This window comes from Setaria italica, chromosome II (genome assembly GCF_000263155.2).
Source record: "Setaria italica strain Yugu1 chromosome II, Setaria_italica_v2.0, whole genome shotgun sequence".
NCBI classification, from domain to species: Eukaryota; Viridiplantae; Streptophyta; class Magnoliopsida; order Poales; family Poaceae; genus Setaria; species Setaria italica.
Genome location: NC_028451.1, coordinates 6,530,513 through 6,548,571, shown reverse-complemented (window position 1 = coordinate 6,548,571; position 18,059 = coordinate 6,530,513). Strand labels below are relative to the sequence as shown.

The following is an 18,059-nucleotide window of genomic DNA, read 5'->3' as shown; positions in this document are numbered from 1 at the left end:
GTTCAGAGTCATACCCAAGTCTCTGATGCATCCCTACTTCAGCAAATGGCGGAGCTCATGCCCAAGCCTCTAATGCATCCCTGCTTCAGCAAATGACGGAACTCTAACTCAATTTTTAGTTCTTTTGTATAACACACAACTTTTAACCGGGTCAAGCAGTGAAAAACACACGGAACTTACTTTTCTTCTTTTCTACGGAATACAGGAAGAATTCCTTTACACTGCATGTTGATATTGCATCGCACACCCAAACTTGGAAGACAGCCAATGTTTCCAATTCTGGTACTCCCATTCTGTCATTGCAGTTCTAGCACGAAGTAGCAGCTTTGATTAGCACACGATTGCTCATCATGCACTACACCACTGGAGTACATGATTTCGCGATCTGCTTCAGGTACAATTCAGTCATTCAACTAATTTGAAAATAATTGACACAAAACTGTACTCAACAGTAGCACCGAGCGGACTTCAGTAACGATATCCCAGTTCATTCAAGCGTTCAGAAATATACAAGGCTCCATCGACCGTAACATTTTACTACAGTATCATATTACAGTATCAGCTGCTGCATTTTATTGCGTTCATTGTTAGATCATAAGTAACAAAGAAAGCGTTTTATGGGATGGTTCTCTGGTACAGGGGAAGTGCTCCAAGTGCTTCACGCTCTGCTTTCTCCTTTTTCACCTGCAATGCAATACAGATGCATCAAAAAACAGCCATATAGGGATGATTTTACCATGAAATATTTCCAATTGGATATGATTGAGTGGAAGTACTATAAAATATTCAATTAAGGTTGAATCTTAACAACATTTAATGGAAAAGTGCCTTCAATGCATAGGTTTCAGCCATATACTGACATATCATCATCGATTAATACATTGATGACACATTCTACAGACAACAGGTGATGAAACAAGTGAAATCAAAACAAGTAAACAACAAAGCCACAAGACAAATCCATTACATTGTTAGACTGATTCTCCTTTAGATGATCAGTTGATCACCATTCATCAATATCAAAGGTGACGACAATACTATGCTTTCATGTCCTCCTACAATTGATGATACAAATATACTGGACAATGGTAATAAGAAAACTCCAAACTGAAAAGGTTTATCTTTACATCTTTTTTTTTGTTAACTACCATGCAAGAGCAAGAAGCACAAGCTGCATAGACTATGCACAAGAGCAAGAAACTAGCAAGTCCCATGCAATCAAGATCCTTTACCGATAAGATATGCTGGTATAAGGAAGCAGAAAACAAGTATGGACAAAAAAACAGTATCACGAGAAGTTTATGGTCAAGTGATTAATCATAACTGGGAAGAAACGAAATGATTAGGAGAAACAAATGCACTCACAAGAGCAAGCATGTCAGAAAGGTAGCTTCTGAATGGCGTCTGTATTGCCTGTCAAAAGAAATCAAGGTGTCAATTCATTTGATGCACGGACCGAAGTCTCAGTGGATTCTAGAAACATCATAAATAAATTTAGTGGTGACTCGCAAAACAATGCCTATTAAAAATTTATGCTTGTCCGATCAGGCAATCAAAATAGAGCCTGATAGCAGCAGTTAACAAACAACCCTTGGTGAATTTGAGATGCGACTCTACCAACTAAATGAGTTATATGATACCAACATATATCTAGCTGCATCAACCTCTATATATACAGCACAGCAAAAGAAGACATGGAATAATTGCGCTGACCATACATGGATATAGCTATCACAAGTTCACAAACAGACGTCAGAAGCAGGAAAACCCACATTAGCAATCAGCCAATCACTAAAGCTTCCACCTTTTCCATTTAACAAGCACATAAAAACGATGTTCAGAACCCATCCCTAATCACCTACGCAAATAATTGTTATCCAATTCGTGACGCAAATCCTGCTCGGAAGTCGAAACTAACCCACTAGGAAAACTACACCTAAAATCAATGTGGCAATTTACCATATCCACCACCACAGACTAAGGCATGAGTGACTACAGTGAGCATTACAAGCATACAACCTCTGACTCAAAAGAGCTCAAAAGGGGGGAAATCACACCAGCGATAACTAAAATCCTTTACTACTTTCTGTTTCCACAAGTTCACAAGGGTCTAGGTCGATTCTACAACCCAATCCCAAGCCCAATGATCATTCACTTGTTCTGCATCCAATATTCCAATTCCTATGAATCCACCTAAACTTAATATGGCAATCGAGCAGAACCACCACCACCAGAGTCCAGAAATGCAATTATCTAAAATTACTTCCGTTCCCAATTGGCAATTGCATACAGCACATACGAATTACAGAGCGAGGAACAAGCACAAATTCTGACCTGGACTTCGTCGGGGAGGTACTTGTGCTTCATGGAGAGGTCCATGGCCCGCTTCAGCCGCTGGTTACGGGCGTCCACCACCTCCCGCGGCAGCCGCGACAGCGCCTCCTTGATGTCCAGGTCGTGGTACGGGTCGTACAGGTCGTCGTATCGGAGCCCTGCACCGACGGCAACAAGGAATCCGATCAGTGACGCCGCCGCCTACGAACCTAGCATAGCCTACCTACCGGCGGCCGGTCGATTGGCCCAACTAACCCTTGGTTCCTAGAGGGTGTCGGGGAGAGCGGTACGGACCGTATTTGCGGAGGCGGGAGGCGACGGCGTTCCGGTGGGCGCGGGCCAGCGGGTTCCGGCGCGGGTTCACGAACCACGCCGAGAGCTTGGAGAGCATCCTCGCGAAGGTTCCCGAAGGTTCCTCGGCCTCGTGTGCGTGGTTTCGATGCTCGCCGGAGTTGCAGAGAGTTTTGGCTTCCCACCGTCACCACCGGCGCTCTTCCTGCCTCTCTGGCGTTTGGGTAGGTAGCGGAGCTCTACTCCGAGAAGGCCGGAGAAGCTTCCGGAGGAGAGAGAGAATATGGGCACAAGATGGGCCGGCCCATTTAGGCAAGCTCAGAGGAGGTCAAATACAATGGATGGACAGAAGAAAATGTTTGTTCGGAACAAGAGCCGTATTTCTTTAGTATACACATTTAATCCAAGGATTTCAATTGAAATTTGTACCTGGATCATTGGCGTAAAATCTTTCTAAAATATCTGAAGGGAAAAATGGTTGATGTGATCTTTAGTTATTTTTTTTATAAAATAGAACTGTTTCATGCAACTTGCAAAAGTACAAGTCTTCAAAGTCCAATCAGTGTGACACATTCATCTTAGCTACTGCACTCTACTTTTTCGCTCGCCCTGACTTTGTTCCGCCCTTGAATCACCACAATTAAAAGTTCCATTAAATGGGTACAATTAGAAGTCAAATGGCGCCATTTGTTTCTTATCAACTCCCTTGATACACTATCTTTGCTCTCTGACGCCAGAAAACGATGGTTTCAGTTTCAACATTGCTTGCTGCTTTCTGAAATGGAGGTCTGGCAGACAGCTTTGAACATGGCTGTCTCTGACGCTACATAGGAGTATTTCTGATCATGTGTGGTGTTGCACACTGCACATTCCACTTCAACCTCAGCTGTCTTTCCGCTGCTCCGGAGCAGACACAAATATCTGACCGATGGCCTCGAGCGCAGAGACGTCCCAGCTCTCAGAGTGCCGAACCACCTGAACAAATGCAAACAAAATTTTGGAATATTTTCGATTTCCTTTGATCAAAGAGGAGGTAATTTTACATGGTTTGGGTTTTGCAATCACTACCTTGTAATCTTCGTTAAGATCATAGGTTGTGTTCCCTCGGATCGCAATCAAGGGCCTCCATGGAAGCCTCAAATATGTCCTGAAAATAGCAGGGCGTGTTATCAACGGAGACAGCCCTCTTTAAAAGTACTAGGAAAAATCAAACATTTTTCTTAAGCTTACAGAAGCACCTTAGTTTCCATGTCGCTTTGACGAACCTTGTTTCAACCCTCAAACCCTGTGAGATTTGTTACAATTTTAAAAATCCGCAGACTGAACGTGTTTCTCCATGGATCTTATGTTCATACTCTTTTTTTCTCAGATAACAGTGTTACTAAAAAAAATGTTCAGTTCAGCTAGGAGATAACCTACAAGGCTACAACTCTTTCTTGTTGTAGTACAACAAGAAGAATGGCAAGTGAGTTCTTACAATTCAGAACTAAAACCTTTTCAGATGCCAACATATAATTGCTAGTCAGAAACAAAGTTACCGCAAACAAGTCACTGAATTCCAGTCAACAATGGCATTTGTTACCTTTTCAATGTTTTCGAGCTCAAGTGAAGGGCTGTCGAAGAACGGCACCAGCAGGTCCAGATTCTGAGAGTACCTAGACAGTCCTATGAGGAACAAGAGTGCACCCTTCCTTAGTCACAAATTCCTCAGCTCTTAAACAAATAAGGAGACATCAGGCATCGATATGGCTTTGCTTCACCCAGTTAACAATGTTCCACAAGAGAGTTGTTATACATACCACGGAACTTTATCGTCGGATCCTCAAACAAGCAATCTTCAGTGTATATTCCCGGAGTGAAATCCCCTGCAACCCTAGAGGAGTTGGTTATCATTTCTCTTGCGCGCATCAAAATTTACAATTTTGTCAGCCTCTGTTCTGCAATCTGTATCTGCCACCAAGCAATCCCTGATGAAAGAACACAGCAAGGTGCAAGGAACCCGTACCGGTGAGGAAGTAGGCGCGCCGGTAATCGTCTTGGAGCACGGCGAGCACATCCTCGACGCTGTCGCAAGGCGGCGGATCCAGCGCCTTGTCCTCCTGGGCGGCATCCCTGCGCGGCCGAACCAAGAAAAATGTTGGATGCCACGGAATCCAAATTCCAATTCCAGAGCGGACGATGAGCTTGACGAACGAGAGGCTAAGGCGCTAAGCTAGGTTGCCTGGGCTTCTTGCTTGGGGATAACACTCTGAGGAGCTCGGTGACGGCGCTGACGGCCGCCCTGACCGCCGGCGGCGCGTCCGGCGCCGCTCGGACGACGCCCGCCGCGAAGCGCCGCCTCCGCCGCTGCTGCGAGACGTGCGAGCCGGAGACGGGCTGGAGGACGCTGCCGGCGGCGGCGGGCGACAGGTGGCCGCTAGACGACCGGGTCAGGGACAGCCCGGCGGCTGGGCTCGGCGCCATCAGCCACCAACTGGCCGCTTGCTCAAGAACAAAACCAAACGCAGGAGCTCGCGCTCTCGTGGCCGTCAGAAACTAGCAGGTCGTAAGGCCTTCGGGACGACACGCAACAGCTGCCCGCTGTCTCTCACTCGCTGCCACCACTCGTCGCCGGTGACGGCGGCAGGCAACGCCGGAAAATGACCGGTTTCGGTTTCCAGCACAGCGGCCGGCCGGCGAGGAACAAGACATCTTCCATGAGCCAAGTTCAATTGCAAATGGCTAAACAATAACGAAATATCCATAAGAACTGAAGAGGCTAGTAGGAAAGCTTGGAGCTGTATTCCTCAAATAGAAAGTAAAAAGAAAACAGTTGCTAATACATAATGTGTGTATAAGAGCCACAGGACCAAGATGAATCAACATCACCAGTAAAATCATACAGCAATTTCCACCAGATAATTACTTGCTATTTTCTCGCGAGGCCTAAGAACAGTGTGCACTATATATCAGTGTCAGCAATCGATCGTCAAGTTCCAGCTGAACACACACACTGCCTGATGTAATCCCGTATGCCACCTAGACACCTGGTTCTCGAATCAGGAATCTGAAACGCCACTGCGGGGAATAAGGCAGCAGCAGATCTAATGCTCAGCTCAGATTTACAAGAGCTCGCCAGCCACCAGGAGCGAGAATGATATAATCTGGCCACTCCAGCATGTGCGATGGCAAGGCTCAACTTGTCTGCAGGACTTGGACGTTCCCCAGCGCCTTCTCGCTGTCGTCGATCACGAGCTTCTTTCGCAGGGCCAGCAGCTGCTCTCCAGCACCGCAGATGTAGGCTGCGGTTCGCCTGCCTGAGAGAGTCGCTCCTTCCATGCTGTCGATGTAGTCCTGGACGCATAACACAATATTAGGAGCATCCCTTCAAATTAAATCCAGTGATCCAGTGATAACATTTTATTGTTTCCTGATCCAGTGATTCCTGTAGATGAACAATACCTGTTTCGTGTAAGATCCAGATAGGAAGAAGTTCTTAACAGGCGTCTTCTGGTCAGGTCTGAATGGGTCATTTCCAGGAGCCTCACGATACAAAGATTGTCCAATTTTCACCACACTGGACCATGTGACTTCCAATCCCCGGGCAGATGGGAACAATTCAACAACCTGCAGGTAATCATATGTGTTGGTATTGAGGTTAGCTTGGGAGAATATAAATATATAATACAATCACAAGAAATCTCGTTTCTCTTTAAGTACTTTCAAATGAGATCTTGCTTAGTTATTTGTAAAGTGAACAACCTGCAACAATCAGTTATAGCAGTAATAAGACAAAAAAGAACATATGTTGTTTTCGAACCTACCTGCTTTTGAACCTTACTGATGATCTCCTCATTTGGCAATGGCATGTATGGATCACCAGGAGTTAGCACAGCTCTGCAAATGAATCAAGTGTTGAAAGTGAATATATTTGCACAAGGAAATCAATTTGATAGTTGAAACACATTAGTTAAAACATGCTGATAACCTAGCAAGATAAAGTGTATACAAAACCGAACTTCAAAACAATCCGTCAAAAAGTGAATACTATCAAGAGCGCTGAATCTTCAAAAATGTAGGCTTACTGGATCAGGGAACCTTGTCCTTCAATGTAGTAATCAGCAGGAGATGAGAGTGCAAGGTCTGAAAAACAGGAAAAGTCCGCATCTGCAGTGTACAGGAGGTTATCCAAACCGACCGCCTTTTCCAGTTGTCTACATCAAAGACGAGAAGTATCACTGAGCAAGCACAGAGAAATGCAATTTGTATTTGCACAAAATATCATTTAGAAGAAACAAATGTAATCCTCATGGAAGATTCGTATATGACTGGTGAGCGTTGCAAATTACTGGGTCTAAAACCAATTAAGTAACAAAAATACAAAATAAACAGGGGACATCAGCTACCTTGATTTCTCCAAATCTTGAAGTTCAGTAACCCATCCATTGTACCGAAGCTGAACAGTGACAACAGGAACACCATCTAACTTGTAGATATTGTCGAACATTTCCCATTCCCTCCATTCTGGCGGTAGTAGTCTTTTGATCCCCGGGACATCGCAAGCTGTGCACTTATCAAAACCAAGTTGAGTATGGTTGGAGGTGTTAGTTACAAAACAAAGAGAAGACAAGGAAGCAGAAAATGAACCTGCAACGTATGCATCAGCTTTGATTATCTCTCTGCTTGTGGCCTAAAAATATCCCGAGGACAACAATATAAGTATACAAATATAAAGAATAGTTCAGGCTACATAATTCGTCATATTTTCCATCTCTGATCTAGCTGCATAACCAAGCAAAGCAGAAACTGATATACTGATAAAAAAATCTTACCTTTGTGAGAAGAAGGCCTTTAACATAGGTCTCTCCATCAGGTGATTTCTCATACAAAACCTCCCTGCATCCCCACCTTAAGTGAAACCTGAAGGATTTGTTACATGATGTAAGTTTTCAGATCTATGGTAGTACCTAGACAAAGACAATTCACAAGAAAACTTGTCTGTCATCATACCTACCACCCCTGTCTGTTATGTACTTCTTTATTGGGCCACTTAAGTACACATCAGGCGAACCCTTTAGCATGCGTAACAAAGATGCCTCTGTTTTTGTGGCAAACAGGGTGAAAATTGTAAGCATGCATCGTGCACTAATATTATCACAGTCGATGAAACCCAGAGCATAAGCAACAGGATCCCACATTCTTGTGATGCTCTCCCGAGTACCACCTTTGGACATGAACCAGTCACTGAAACTAACCTGAAAAAGGTACACTGGCAAATTTACATTTAAATTGAAAAAAAATAGCTATCACTGGGTTATAATGGCACAAATTTAAAAACATACTTCATGAACACTCCTACAGATGTCCTAGATATACACTCCTAATGAATCTTAACAAAAGCCATGAATACTTACATCGTCCAAGTCCCGCACTTGCTGCAATGCACCATCCGGATCAACCAGAGCCCGAACAACTGGGCTTAGGGCAAGAGCAACTGCATTTCTTGCTTTATCATACACCTGTGACATAATTCAAATGTTTTTGAATTAAAAGGTTTAACGAAAAGTATGTAATTAAGTAGTATGTAGTTACTAAACAAATTGACAAGCGACAACACCTCAGTCCTTGTTTCAAGTGCACTTAAAAAGAATCCTTCACTTCCAATGAGTATGGCAGTGATAGTTACAGGGAAAAATAAGAAGTTTTACAATTTAGACTAAAAAAAGAACTAAATATTAACTGCGAAATAAACCACAACTCTCTGTCTGACATAACACGATCATGAACAAGCTTTGCTAATTTAAGTTAGTCTCAAGGATATGTAGTTAGGAATCTATGAGGACTTTACTATGCTTTCTCCATGGCTTATAACATGAATAGGAGTGCAAATATATTGTGAAAAATTGTACTATTACTGACATTTAATAATTAGCTGCAAAGTGCAAACTATTTCAAATGGCATAGCATGCTTGTGCATATATCCTGTATGCAATAATTCGCATAAAAATATGACAGGTTGTAACAATTCTTAAAAAGAAATCCTTTGTAATCACATGAACGTGGATGATGTAGTGCTAGTTGATGAAAGTCGAGCAGGAGTAAATAGGAAACTGGAGTTGTGGCAAGAGTAAATATATCTCAGCAGAACTAAAACTGAATATATGAGATGTGACTTTGGCACTACTACACATTAGGAGGGAGATGTCAATTTGGAAGGCCAAGTAGTGCCCAGGAAGGATACATTTCGATATTTGGGATCAATGCTACAACGAGATGGGGATATTGATGAGGATGTTAGTCGTAGAATCAAAGCGGGGTGGATGAAGTGGCGCCAAGCATCAGGAATTGTGACAAGAAGGTACCATTAAAGCTAAAAGGCAAGTTTTATAGGACAGCGATTAGACCTGCAATGTTGTATGGTGCAAAATGTTGGCCTAAAAGAGACGACATGTCCAGCAGGGAAATGCGTATGTTGCGTTGGATTTGTAGTCATACGAGGGAATGAGGATATACGTGATAGGTTAGGGGTAGCACCAATTGAAGAAAAGCTTATCCAACACCGGCTGAGATGGTTTGGACATGTCCAACGAAGGCCTTCGGAGGCACCGGTGTGCGTAGTGGAACCCTAAGGCGTGACAGTAATGTGAAGCGAGGCAGAGGAAGACCAAAATTGACATGGGAAGAGGCAATACAAGGAGATTTGAAGGGATGCAATATACCCAAAGATTTAGCCATGGATATGAGTGCTTGGAAATCAGCTATTCATATGCCCGAACCCTGATTTGTGGCTCTTGTTGGGTTTCAACTCTAGCCTATCCCAACTTGCTTGGGACTGAAAGGCTATGTTGTTGTCGTCGTCTTTGTAACCACATGAAATGGGAGAGGGAAGACCACTTTCAGGAGTGTTGGTGTACGGCTACAAATATGTGAATACAGATGGAATTCAAAGAGAATGGCACAAAACGTATCAGAAGGATGTAACATGTTTAAGTGGTTGAATAATGGCAGCTTGAAATAGTCAGCATAGGGCAAGACTCATGATCATGATACTGATAGAGCTCAAGAAGAGAAATTTATGGCAGATGGGAAAGCATGTAATTCCAAAAGGTGAAGAAAGAAATTCAAGACTAAACTAATTTCATGAGTTGATGTTCTCCTTTAATATTATAATAGTCATGAATTATGAATTTACCTTGAGTTGGTTAGTTCTGAGGAACGCTTGAATACCATGTAATGGGGCTCCCACCGGAAACCGAAAATCAAGTTCTGTAAACCAAGGAAATTAAAATGAAAAATTACATTATAAGTTCATGGAAATATACAACAAAATATAGTTCAGTTCAGTTGTAGCATGACATGTTATGCTTTATTACAACTGGCTTAATTCAAGATACATACTGCAGGACTAAGTAAATAGCGTGCCACAGTGGGCAACACAAGCATTGTTATTTCTCGGAAAATACAAATCAATCCCTTAGCAGAACATGCAAAAACAAGATCAAAATTTTACTTCTTAAACTCGACTAGTTGGTTAATACTTTAACACACTAGAAGCAATTGCACTTTTCTTCCCTATCATAGGCATAGAGCAATTCCAAAAACAATTAAGAATAATCAAAATATTGCAGTATAAAAGTACTCCACAAAAAATTGATGGGTATATGATAGCTGAACATACCACCAATTGTGCCCCCTTTGTTTACAAAAGTATGTGTGTGCTCCTTCACCAGCAGATTATTATCAGCGCCAACCTAAAATAGGTTTAATTTCATTGCTGTTAAATCTGTCCAATAAGGCAGCAATACCAGTGCTACAATCATCAACCGGAAAGCCACTGAACCAATTCGTTCACATACACAAATAGGCTAGCACATTTCTACCTGCCATACACTCCAGTATTGTAAGTTTACTTCACTCTAGGAACTATGAAGACATCCAATTTAAAAATGTCTCCAACTAAAACTAATTCAGATTTATCTAAGTAGGGCAGTCAAGCTAACAGTACAATTAAACTAATTCAGTATGTGTCCAGTGACCTCAATGCACAGAGGCCTGTACCTTCTTCATGAGGCGGAAAAGATTGCTGTAACACCCGAAGAACACGTGCAGGCCCATCTCGATATGGTTTCCTTGCCTATCGACAAATGAGCCAACCTTGCCGCCAATAAATGGCCGGGACTCATACAAATCAACCTGCAAAACATATTATGCCCAACTAAGACAATTAAAAGGCAGTGGCATTCCTGAATAAGAGATCATTTAGCTCTGTTGAAGGCAACCGATAAGCTAACCTCGTGGCCCTGGTCCAAAAGCTCGACAGCAGTGGACATGCCGGCAAGGCCTGCCCCAATGATGGCCACCTTGAGCTTTGGCCCCCTGTAGTGCTCCGGCTCAGGTGGGAACAGCCCTTTGGGAGCTGCCACACATGTAAAAGATCCTCATTTAGAATTTCCAAGTCAACCTGGCATTTCAGCCCAAAGCTATTGAAACTGAAACAGAACTGACAGCACAAATTCAGAAAAATTGGAGCAATCTACCCAGAATTCTACACTTTTGGTCAGAAAAGAGAACACCGGCAGGGTCTCTAAAACACAACTATGAGAGGCATTTCCAATTATAAGATATTCCTAGAGCATAGGAAAAATCACAGTACCATGAATGAACCTCTGAACCAAAATCAACATGATACCGATTTCCACACATATAGATAGCCAATTTGGAGCTCCAGGTTTGATTCCAGCCCAAAAGGCAAACTTTTTATGGCCTAAGGGAGTATTGGAACTACAGTGTGGAAATCCCAGAGAGGATTAACAAAACATTTAACAGTCTATGAACCCACTTCCAGCTGACACCGCCCCCAGAAGAGAAGCGCGAGCAGGGCAACGCTAACTCACCGTTGACGCCCATGTCGGAGACGTTGCTGTCGAGCGAGCACCGCACGACGGCGGCCCGGCGCGGCGGCAGCGGTAGCGGCGACGCCCCAGGCCGCGCCCGGCGCCGGCGGGCGGCGAGGGCCGGGGCCAGCGTGGAGGTGGCCGCCACGGAGGCCATGGCGCGCGGCCGGCTACTACCTAGCAAGCGCCGCGGCGGCAGCGAGCGCGCGGTGGGGCGGTGGTGGGAATGGTGGCGGGATGGTGGGCTGGTCGGCAGTGGTAAAGAAGAGGGAGGGAGAAGGGGGCAGTTTTGTGTGAGGGGAGGGAGGGGGGATGGAAGCTCGGGAGGGGATGGGGCGGCGAAGATGCCGTCGGGCGGAGGATTTGTCGCGGGGCCTCGTGGCAGCACCACGCCGCACCAATCGTGGTGAATACAACGCACAACGTTACAAACAATGCAAGCAGCACTTTCCCAGCTTCAGTCAGATTCTGCTACGTGCACAACGGCATCTACGCATTGAGGAGTAACACGATAGCACTAGCCACCCTCCGTGCTTAAAAACTTGGTAACCGTCCCCATGGTATTTTATTAAGAAGAATTCAACCCGAGTCTGGGCGATTTGAAATTAAGGGACGACTCATTTCTTTGTTTAGTATTCCTTTCTTAAATCGGAGTTTTGAGTTAGCTTGAGTGAGGGATGGAGGGGCATGAAATTTCACTAAGAAAAACTTACTTAATCGAAACCTAGCCGAGAAAGGTCATGAAAATTAGACCCTATTTGTTTCAGCTTCTCGGGTCAGCTTTCCGGCTTCTGGCGGCTTCTGGCAGCCAGAAGCTGGAAAGCTGAAACAAACAGTCCAGTTGGCTAGTTTTCAAAAATGAACTGAAAGCTGGAAAGCTGGCTGAGAGGAACTTTTCCTAGCTTTTGGTGTGCTGAGAAGATAAAAATTTATTAAAAAACCAATAGCAAAAGGTCAGCAACCAAAAAGCCAGCTTTCAAAAAGCTAGCTTTCCAGCCAAAAGCCCAAAAGCAGAAGCTCAAACAAAAGGGCCTTAGTCCCTCTAATGCATAGCGATGTCGCCTCTATGGTTAGGGCTGTAACCGTACTTTGAGTTACAAGCCACTACCAACTCCTTGCACAAGGACCCGTCACCACATGTCGGTTCACCCAAGCCGCCTAGAAAATTAGTGAGCAACTTTTTTTATGCAGCTTGAATTTCACTCCCATAGGTGCTCCAAAAAGATCACGGCAACCACTAGACTACAGACCCCTTTGCCTCCATACTCATGTAGCAAAATCTTTTTTTCATGAACATGGCTTAACATGATTTTCAGAGAATAAAATTAACTATACAACATTCCCGACCAAACTAGTCTGATCACATCTGGATGGGAGAGGGGATGTTAAAAGTTAAAGGTTTATATTTATATATGGATAATATGCGACTAAAAACATCTCCGTAGCTAATTTGAATAAATCCTTAGGGCATTCATGTTATTGATGATAAATGTGGAGGGAACTTATGGAAAAGGTGTAAGACCTAAAAGATGATTTGTATTGGTAGCATTCTCCTCAAAACCAAGTGTTTTCTCTTTGCCAGAGCTATGCTCATCTCTCTTTAGTTTGCGGCATGTTAGATGATGTTCTAAACCACAATTTGTGTCAACTAAAATGAGTGATGCACATACATATCTAAGATGTTTGAAATATAGGACTTTACCATTTATATCTTTTAGAAATTTATTTAATTTATAAAACTTATGATTGTAAGAAGTATTTTAGGATTAACCTATATGCAACACGCAAATTCTATGACAAATGAAAAATCGCACAAAGGGATCATAATTCAAATACAGAAGTGCTTGATTGATTGCAGGTTCTATATGAGATATCACTTCCTTTTCTACGGATGCGGGGTTTCTTATCGCCTTTCTAGTCACATACATATACACTATATGAATACCATATTGATAAATAGAATTGCATGGCATACATTCATAAGCAACTTTGGTACGATGCTTTCTCGTTTTGTTAACTTTCTCAGGTGGATATAGTTTAATGTATACTGATTCTACTAGGAGCTAAAGTTTCATTGAGCGGGTGGATAGAGATAAGTGTTCTTTATAATTTAGACATAATATAATTCAAAGAAAAGGAGTATGCAAATACCTTCAAATTTGTGGGTTTGTGTAATGGGGTACCCGTAGAAGATGAATAAAGAAATGACGCGGCGGTGGATGAAGTTTTGGGCGGTAGTGCTCCTTATCGTGTACCTCCACGGTTGTGGGCGAAGCACCATGGTCGGCATCTTCCATAACTTTCCCCCTGCCCAACAGTCCCTCCCCACTAGGAAACCCAAGACGTAATCATGATTACCGTTAAGAAAAAAAATAGGTATTGTAGTTTCTGATGAAACAAATCAGGGCTTTGACATGCAGCATCTCTTCGTCCGTACGTAGACTTGGTTAAAAGAACTCGCTCTAAATGATAATCATCGTTTTGTTTTCTAACTGTTCTCTACGACTGAATGTTCCTCTAGAGTCGCAGCTTGGTTGTTTTCAACATTCAAAGCTTGATAAACATAATGACTAAAATCATTTTTGCTTTTCTGATTAAAAAATGTGATTCTCTAAAGGGGGAAGGATGGCCCATTTAATTTCCCATGCTTATCGACTGATGCACCAATTATCGACTCACTTAAATGCACCAAGATTAGTAGAACTAACTAACTATAGCCATAGTTGACCAATGGGCTTTCGAAAAACAGCAAAAAAAATTAAGTCCAATACGTTACTGGACTGGACAGGGACCAAAAGGCCCATAAGGGATCAGCGTTTGAGTTGGGGGGCCTTTCAGGCGGCTGATGGGCTAGGCCGTTCTTCTATTATCAGCCCGCCAAGGCCCAGAGATGGTGATCTTCATAGCTCAGCGTCATCGCAGCTGATGGCATTTGTTACACCCGATTTTAAAGGTAAATCAGATGACCTATCATACGTGTGCTAGGATCAATTTTGATATACGATGACTTCAGTAAATATTAAAAAATTACATAATCAGAAATAAGATAAAAATATCTAGTAGAAGCAGCAGATCTCCAACAACTTCACATGTAGTTGACTGGGAAACGTACGCCTAGCAAATATAGCAAGTGTGAGTATACTTATGGTTGGTACGCAGCAAGTGTGAGGAAATGTATAGTGTAAGGCCAAGTCAAGGAATAGCTGAGTGATTTACTGCATTTAAGCACTTTTAAAATTGGTCAAGTTTTATTAGCAAGCTATTTACTAGAAAGCAAGTTTATACCACCCAATTAAGCATAAAGATAATTGAACAAGAACATAAATAAAGCATAAATAAAGTAAAAGTTAATTATTCTTCAAGTTCAATTATCATGCAAGGGTCCAGACCGCTCTTGATCGTGAGCACGGCTGATATATCAATTTTACACTCTACAGAGGTTGCACACTTTCATCATAAGTCGCGTAAAAGTTCAAGAGAACTTTAGACCCAACCATGCTGCGCAAAAGTAGGCACTTATCATACTACCGAGGTGTGACTGTATAGAGACGCTACGAGGCCTTTACAAAGATTCCCTAGTAAGTAGGTAGTAGTTTAGTAAGGTTTCGACAGTTGTGTGTGCATAACCCTCCCCTAAGGTGAGTATTTGCAAAGAGAATATCACTCAAAAGAGCCGAGCTATACCCCATCACAAGACCCCTCTTGCCCTCTCGGTAAAACCACCACAAACCAGAGTCTCTAATTAGTAAGCCAAGACTAGAGCCCGTTGGTCTTATGGTTGTACTGTTTTCCTAGGTGGTCACTCTATGTTCGAATTAAGGCATGTAAGTGGATGTAATTAACAAAGATACATAACAAAAATAAATCAGGTTCATCATTGTTCATTACTTCCCACCATAAATCAGGTATAGCAACTAGCATAATTACCCAACAATAAAGTAAAACCCAGATCGACAAGGAAAATATGGGAACTAGATAAATCCTTAATTAGGACCCTTCAAATTAAGACAGGCATGCAAAGCATATGTTTCATATATAAATGTTGTATAGGATAAAATATGATCAAGGGCACAACTTGCCTTCCTTAAAATCTTATAGCTGTTCAGAGTCTTCAAAGTCTTCTTCTTCAGATTCCTCAAACTACGCTCCATCTAGCGTCACACAATCATCCAAAGTCCAAAGCAACTAAACAAGCAAACAAATACATCTAATAAGAAACAGTACACCAAATAATAAAAACATATTAAAACAACACTTTAAAACTATCATATGCGTTGCAAGGATCGCGCAAGCGTGAGAATCACTGGAATCGAAGCTAAAACGGAAAAGATGTGAGATGAACATGGTTTGAAGGACCTAGATGTAAATAAAGGTAAACTATAGGGCAAGCAAATGATATTTTCGAGTCACACCGAATAGTGCCCGTGAATAAGATACATGGCAATGTTAGATTTATAAAAAGTTAAGACTTAGATTAGATTGATAGAAAACTAATCTATTACAAGATCCTCCAGGGGTCAAAATGTAAAAACAGCAGGACCTTCTTCTTCCTCTAACCGATGGCGAACAACGGCTCAGTCGGCCAAATCGCAGCGACTGATGTGGTCCCAAGCTCAAGCAAGAGGCGCAGGAGATAGGGGAGATGGAGGGCATCACGCAGGGGTCCTCACCAGTGACGGGGCGGACGGATTTCGGCAGGAATTTGGCACACAACGAACAGAGGAGATGGCAACTTGGTCTTGCTCGGCGGCACTCCTCCGGCGGCACGATGGCAACGAGAAGAGGCGGCAGGTATGCGGATAGGCGAGGGGATGCTCAGGGTGGCGGCCGCTTGCTCCTTCAGGGCCGGGTCGCATGAATTGGTGGAAAACCGGCGGCATCGCTTGACTCGACGCGCTGGCCAGCCGGTTTGTAGGGCGGCGGCGCTGCGCAGGCGAGTCCTCAGGCGGAGGCGGAGGCAGCAGGGCACACGAGGCTAGAGGGTCCGCATTTTATAGGGTGCAGGGGTGGCGCGGCTGCCTTGGCGCGGAACCCAAGGATGGCTACCGGCGGCAGCATATGCACAACAGTTACAGCTGTGCGGCTGCTGGGCTGGGTCGGAGTAAGTTGGGCCCAAGGCTCTGCCCAGACGAAAAGGGTTTCTATTCCCCGTGAAAGAAAAATCCAGAGTAATCCAGATAATTCATTTAATTCATGAAAAATTCTAGGAAAAATCCTAGAGGTGGATTGGGACATGAGAAATCAAATAAAATACTTGGAACCCGTGAAAAGGAACTAGAGCCTTCTAATAAATAGATTTAGCTCTAGGAAAATGAGAGTAGATTTCGGAAAAAGCTGGAAAATTCTCAGAAGAATCTAATCGTTGCATAAACTCCTTTTTAAATCTTTTTCACACTCACGTAGAAAGAAATGCAACCAGCATGAATGCAACAAACAAAAACATATAGTTCATTAAGTTAATTTAGAAAAAGATTTTAATGCCTAATAAATTCACATAAGACCTTATAGAAAGTTAGAGAAATCTAATAAATTTTATTTAATTGCAGAAGATGAAAATTAGGGTGTTACAACATTCAATAAAGTTTATGATATCCTCTAGACAAAACAAATTTTATGATATTCCACTTACAAGAGAGAACAACCAGGAGCCCGCAGAACACAACTTGATTGTTGATTGCACAAGTAAACTCCCTTCATCTTCTCACAAAAAACAGAAGGTCTTGATTCCAAATCAATATCGAAACCACAATCGACTTTCTCTTTTTCAAAATAAAATGAAACAAATTATCTATCATGCAGGTACTTCTAGTTGTAGTTGAGGCAATTCCGCTAAAACTAAAAGCACCCATTCAAAGTTATCGTGCACGTGGAGCTAAAACGACAAGTAAATCATTGCAGCAAAGTAGGAATAAAAGTATTAGTTCTAGCTAGGTCCGTTTCTATTTCTTCAAAAGTACTTCATTCCCAACAATGCTCAATTTTACTTTAGCAATTGCATAATGAAATGCTGACAATGTTAAGTGTGGGGAACGTCGTATCTCTGTGCCACGCTTCTTATTTCCAAAAATTTAGAATAGTTAGAGGAATACGAATTAACTATGATGCGAATTGAGAAAAATCTCCTAACAAAGGATATACTTTCTCAAATTGTACGCTGGGGGTGTAGGTAGGAAAATCAAAAGTTTCATTAAAATCGATCCTTATGGTAAGCACTTCATACATCTGCTAACAAATTCTTCATCGCCTTTGATCTTGTAGTTTTATCTGTAGTATACATGACATTGAGTAGGAAAATCATAGATGAAGTTCAACATGCCTGAGGGGATGTCTGATACTAGGTGCTAAAGTTTATCAGTGTCACATCGGATGTTCGGATGCTAATTAGGAGGACTAAACATGAGTTAATTATAAAACTAATTGCAGAGAACCCTGTGCTAATTCGTGAGACGAATCTATTAAGCCTAATTAATCCATCATTAGCAAATGGTTACTGTAGCACCACATTGTCAAATCATGGACTAATTAGGCTTAATAGATTCGTCTTGCGAATTAGACTCCATC

General features: G+C 42.6%; 3 protein-coding genes across 3 annotated transcripts; all 3 read right to left on the bottom strand.

Moving 5' to 3' along the window:
- Nucleotides 1-414: 414 nt before the first annotated feature.
- On the bottom strand, nucleotides 415-2,885 carry LOC101753044 (cytochrome b-c1 complex subunit 7-2). Its single transcript, XM_004955728.3, has 4 exons — nucleotides 2,629-2,885; nucleotides 2,335-2,492; nucleotides 1,366-1,413; nucleotides 415-684 (listed from the first exon to the last, which is right to left on the bottom strand). Exons 1-4 carry the CDS (start codon nucleotides 2,723-2,725, stop codon nucleotides 616-618), a joined length of 372 nt encoding a protein of 123 aa, XP_004955785.1. The 5' UTR covers nucleotides 2,726-2,885; the 3' UTR covers nucleotides 415-615.
- Nucleotides 2,886-3,109: 224 nt separating this feature from the next.
- Nucleotides 3,110-5,318, bottom strand: LOC101752635. Its single transcript, XM_004955727.4, has 7 exons — nucleotides 4,847-5,318; nucleotides 4,631-4,737; nucleotides 4,425-4,490; nucleotides 4,208-4,290; nucleotides 3,864-3,910; nucleotides 3,694-3,772; nucleotides 3,110-3,600 (listed from the first exon to the last, which is right to left on the bottom strand). Exons 1-7 carry the CDS (start codon nucleotides 5,086-5,088, stop codon nucleotides 3,508-3,510), a joined length of 717 nt encoding a protein of 238 aa, XP_004955784.1. The 5' UTR covers nucleotides 5,089-5,318; the 3' UTR covers nucleotides 3,110-3,507.
- A 66-nt stretch (nucleotides 5,319-5,384) lies between these two features.
- LOC101786776 (zeta-carotene desaturase, chloroplastic/chromoplastic) lies at nucleotides 5,385-11,816 on the bottom strand. Its single transcript, XM_004955726.4, has 14 exons — nucleotides 11,499-11,816; nucleotides 10,896-11,020; nucleotides 10,663-10,797; nucleotides 10,283-10,355; nucleotides 9,797-9,870; nucleotides 8,019-8,123; nucleotides 7,615-7,859; nucleotides 7,437-7,524; nucleotides 7,252-7,294; nucleotides 7,011-7,167; nucleotides 6,690-6,818; nucleotides 6,429-6,501; nucleotides 6,067-6,231; nucleotides 5,385-5,958 (listed from the first exon to the last, which is right to left on the bottom strand). The coding sequence occupies exons 1-14, from the start codon at nucleotides 11,653-11,655 to the stop codon at nucleotides 5,800-5,802; spliced, it is 1,728 nt and encodes a 575-aa protein (XP_004955783.1). The 5' UTR covers nucleotides 11,656-11,816; the 3' UTR covers nucleotides 5,385-5,799.
- Nucleotides 11,817-18,059: the final 6,243 nt, after the last annotated feature.

Bases quoted from the DNA above. Each gene is read 5' to 3' on its own strand.
- LOC101786776 (XM_004955726.4), bottom strand. From the start codon at position 11,655: ATGGCCTCCGTGGCGGCCACCTCCACGCTGGCCCCGGCCCTCGCCGCC. The intron at 7,168-7,251 runs GTTCATTTTCTG...ATAAGTGCACAG, and splicing joins AGCTGATGCATACGTTGCAG to CTTGCGATGTCCCGGGGATC. The intron at 6,232-6,428 runs GTAGGTTCGAAA...GATTACCTGCAG, and splicing joins TCAGTAAGGTTCAAAAGCAG to GTTGTTGAATTGTTCCCATC.
- LOC101752635 (XM_004955727.4), bottom strand. From the start codon at position 5,088: ATGGCGCCGAGCCCAGCCGCCGGGCTGTCCCTGACCCGGTCGTCTAGC. The intron at 4,738-4,846 runs GCAACCTAGCTT...TCGGCCGCGCAG, and splicing joins TCCCCAAGCAAGAAGCCCAG to GGATGCCGCCCAGGAGGACA. The intron at 3,911-4,207 runs GTAACAAATGCC...CAAATCTCACAG, and splicing joins AGCTCGAAAACATTGAAAAG to GGTTTGAGGGTTGAAACAAG.
- LOC101753044 (XM_004955728.3), bottom strand. From the start codon at position 2,725: ATGCTCTCCAAGCTCTCGGCGTGGTTCGTGAACCCGCGCCGGAACCCG. The intron at 2,493-2,628 runs GTCCGTACCGCT...CCGTCGGTGCAG, and splicing joins CTCCCGCCTCCGCAAATACG to GGCTCCGATACGACGACCTG. The intron at 685-1,365 runs GTGAGTGCATTT...ATTGCATTGCAG, and splicing joins TTTCTGACATGCTTGCTCTT to GTGAAAAAGGAGAAAGCAGA.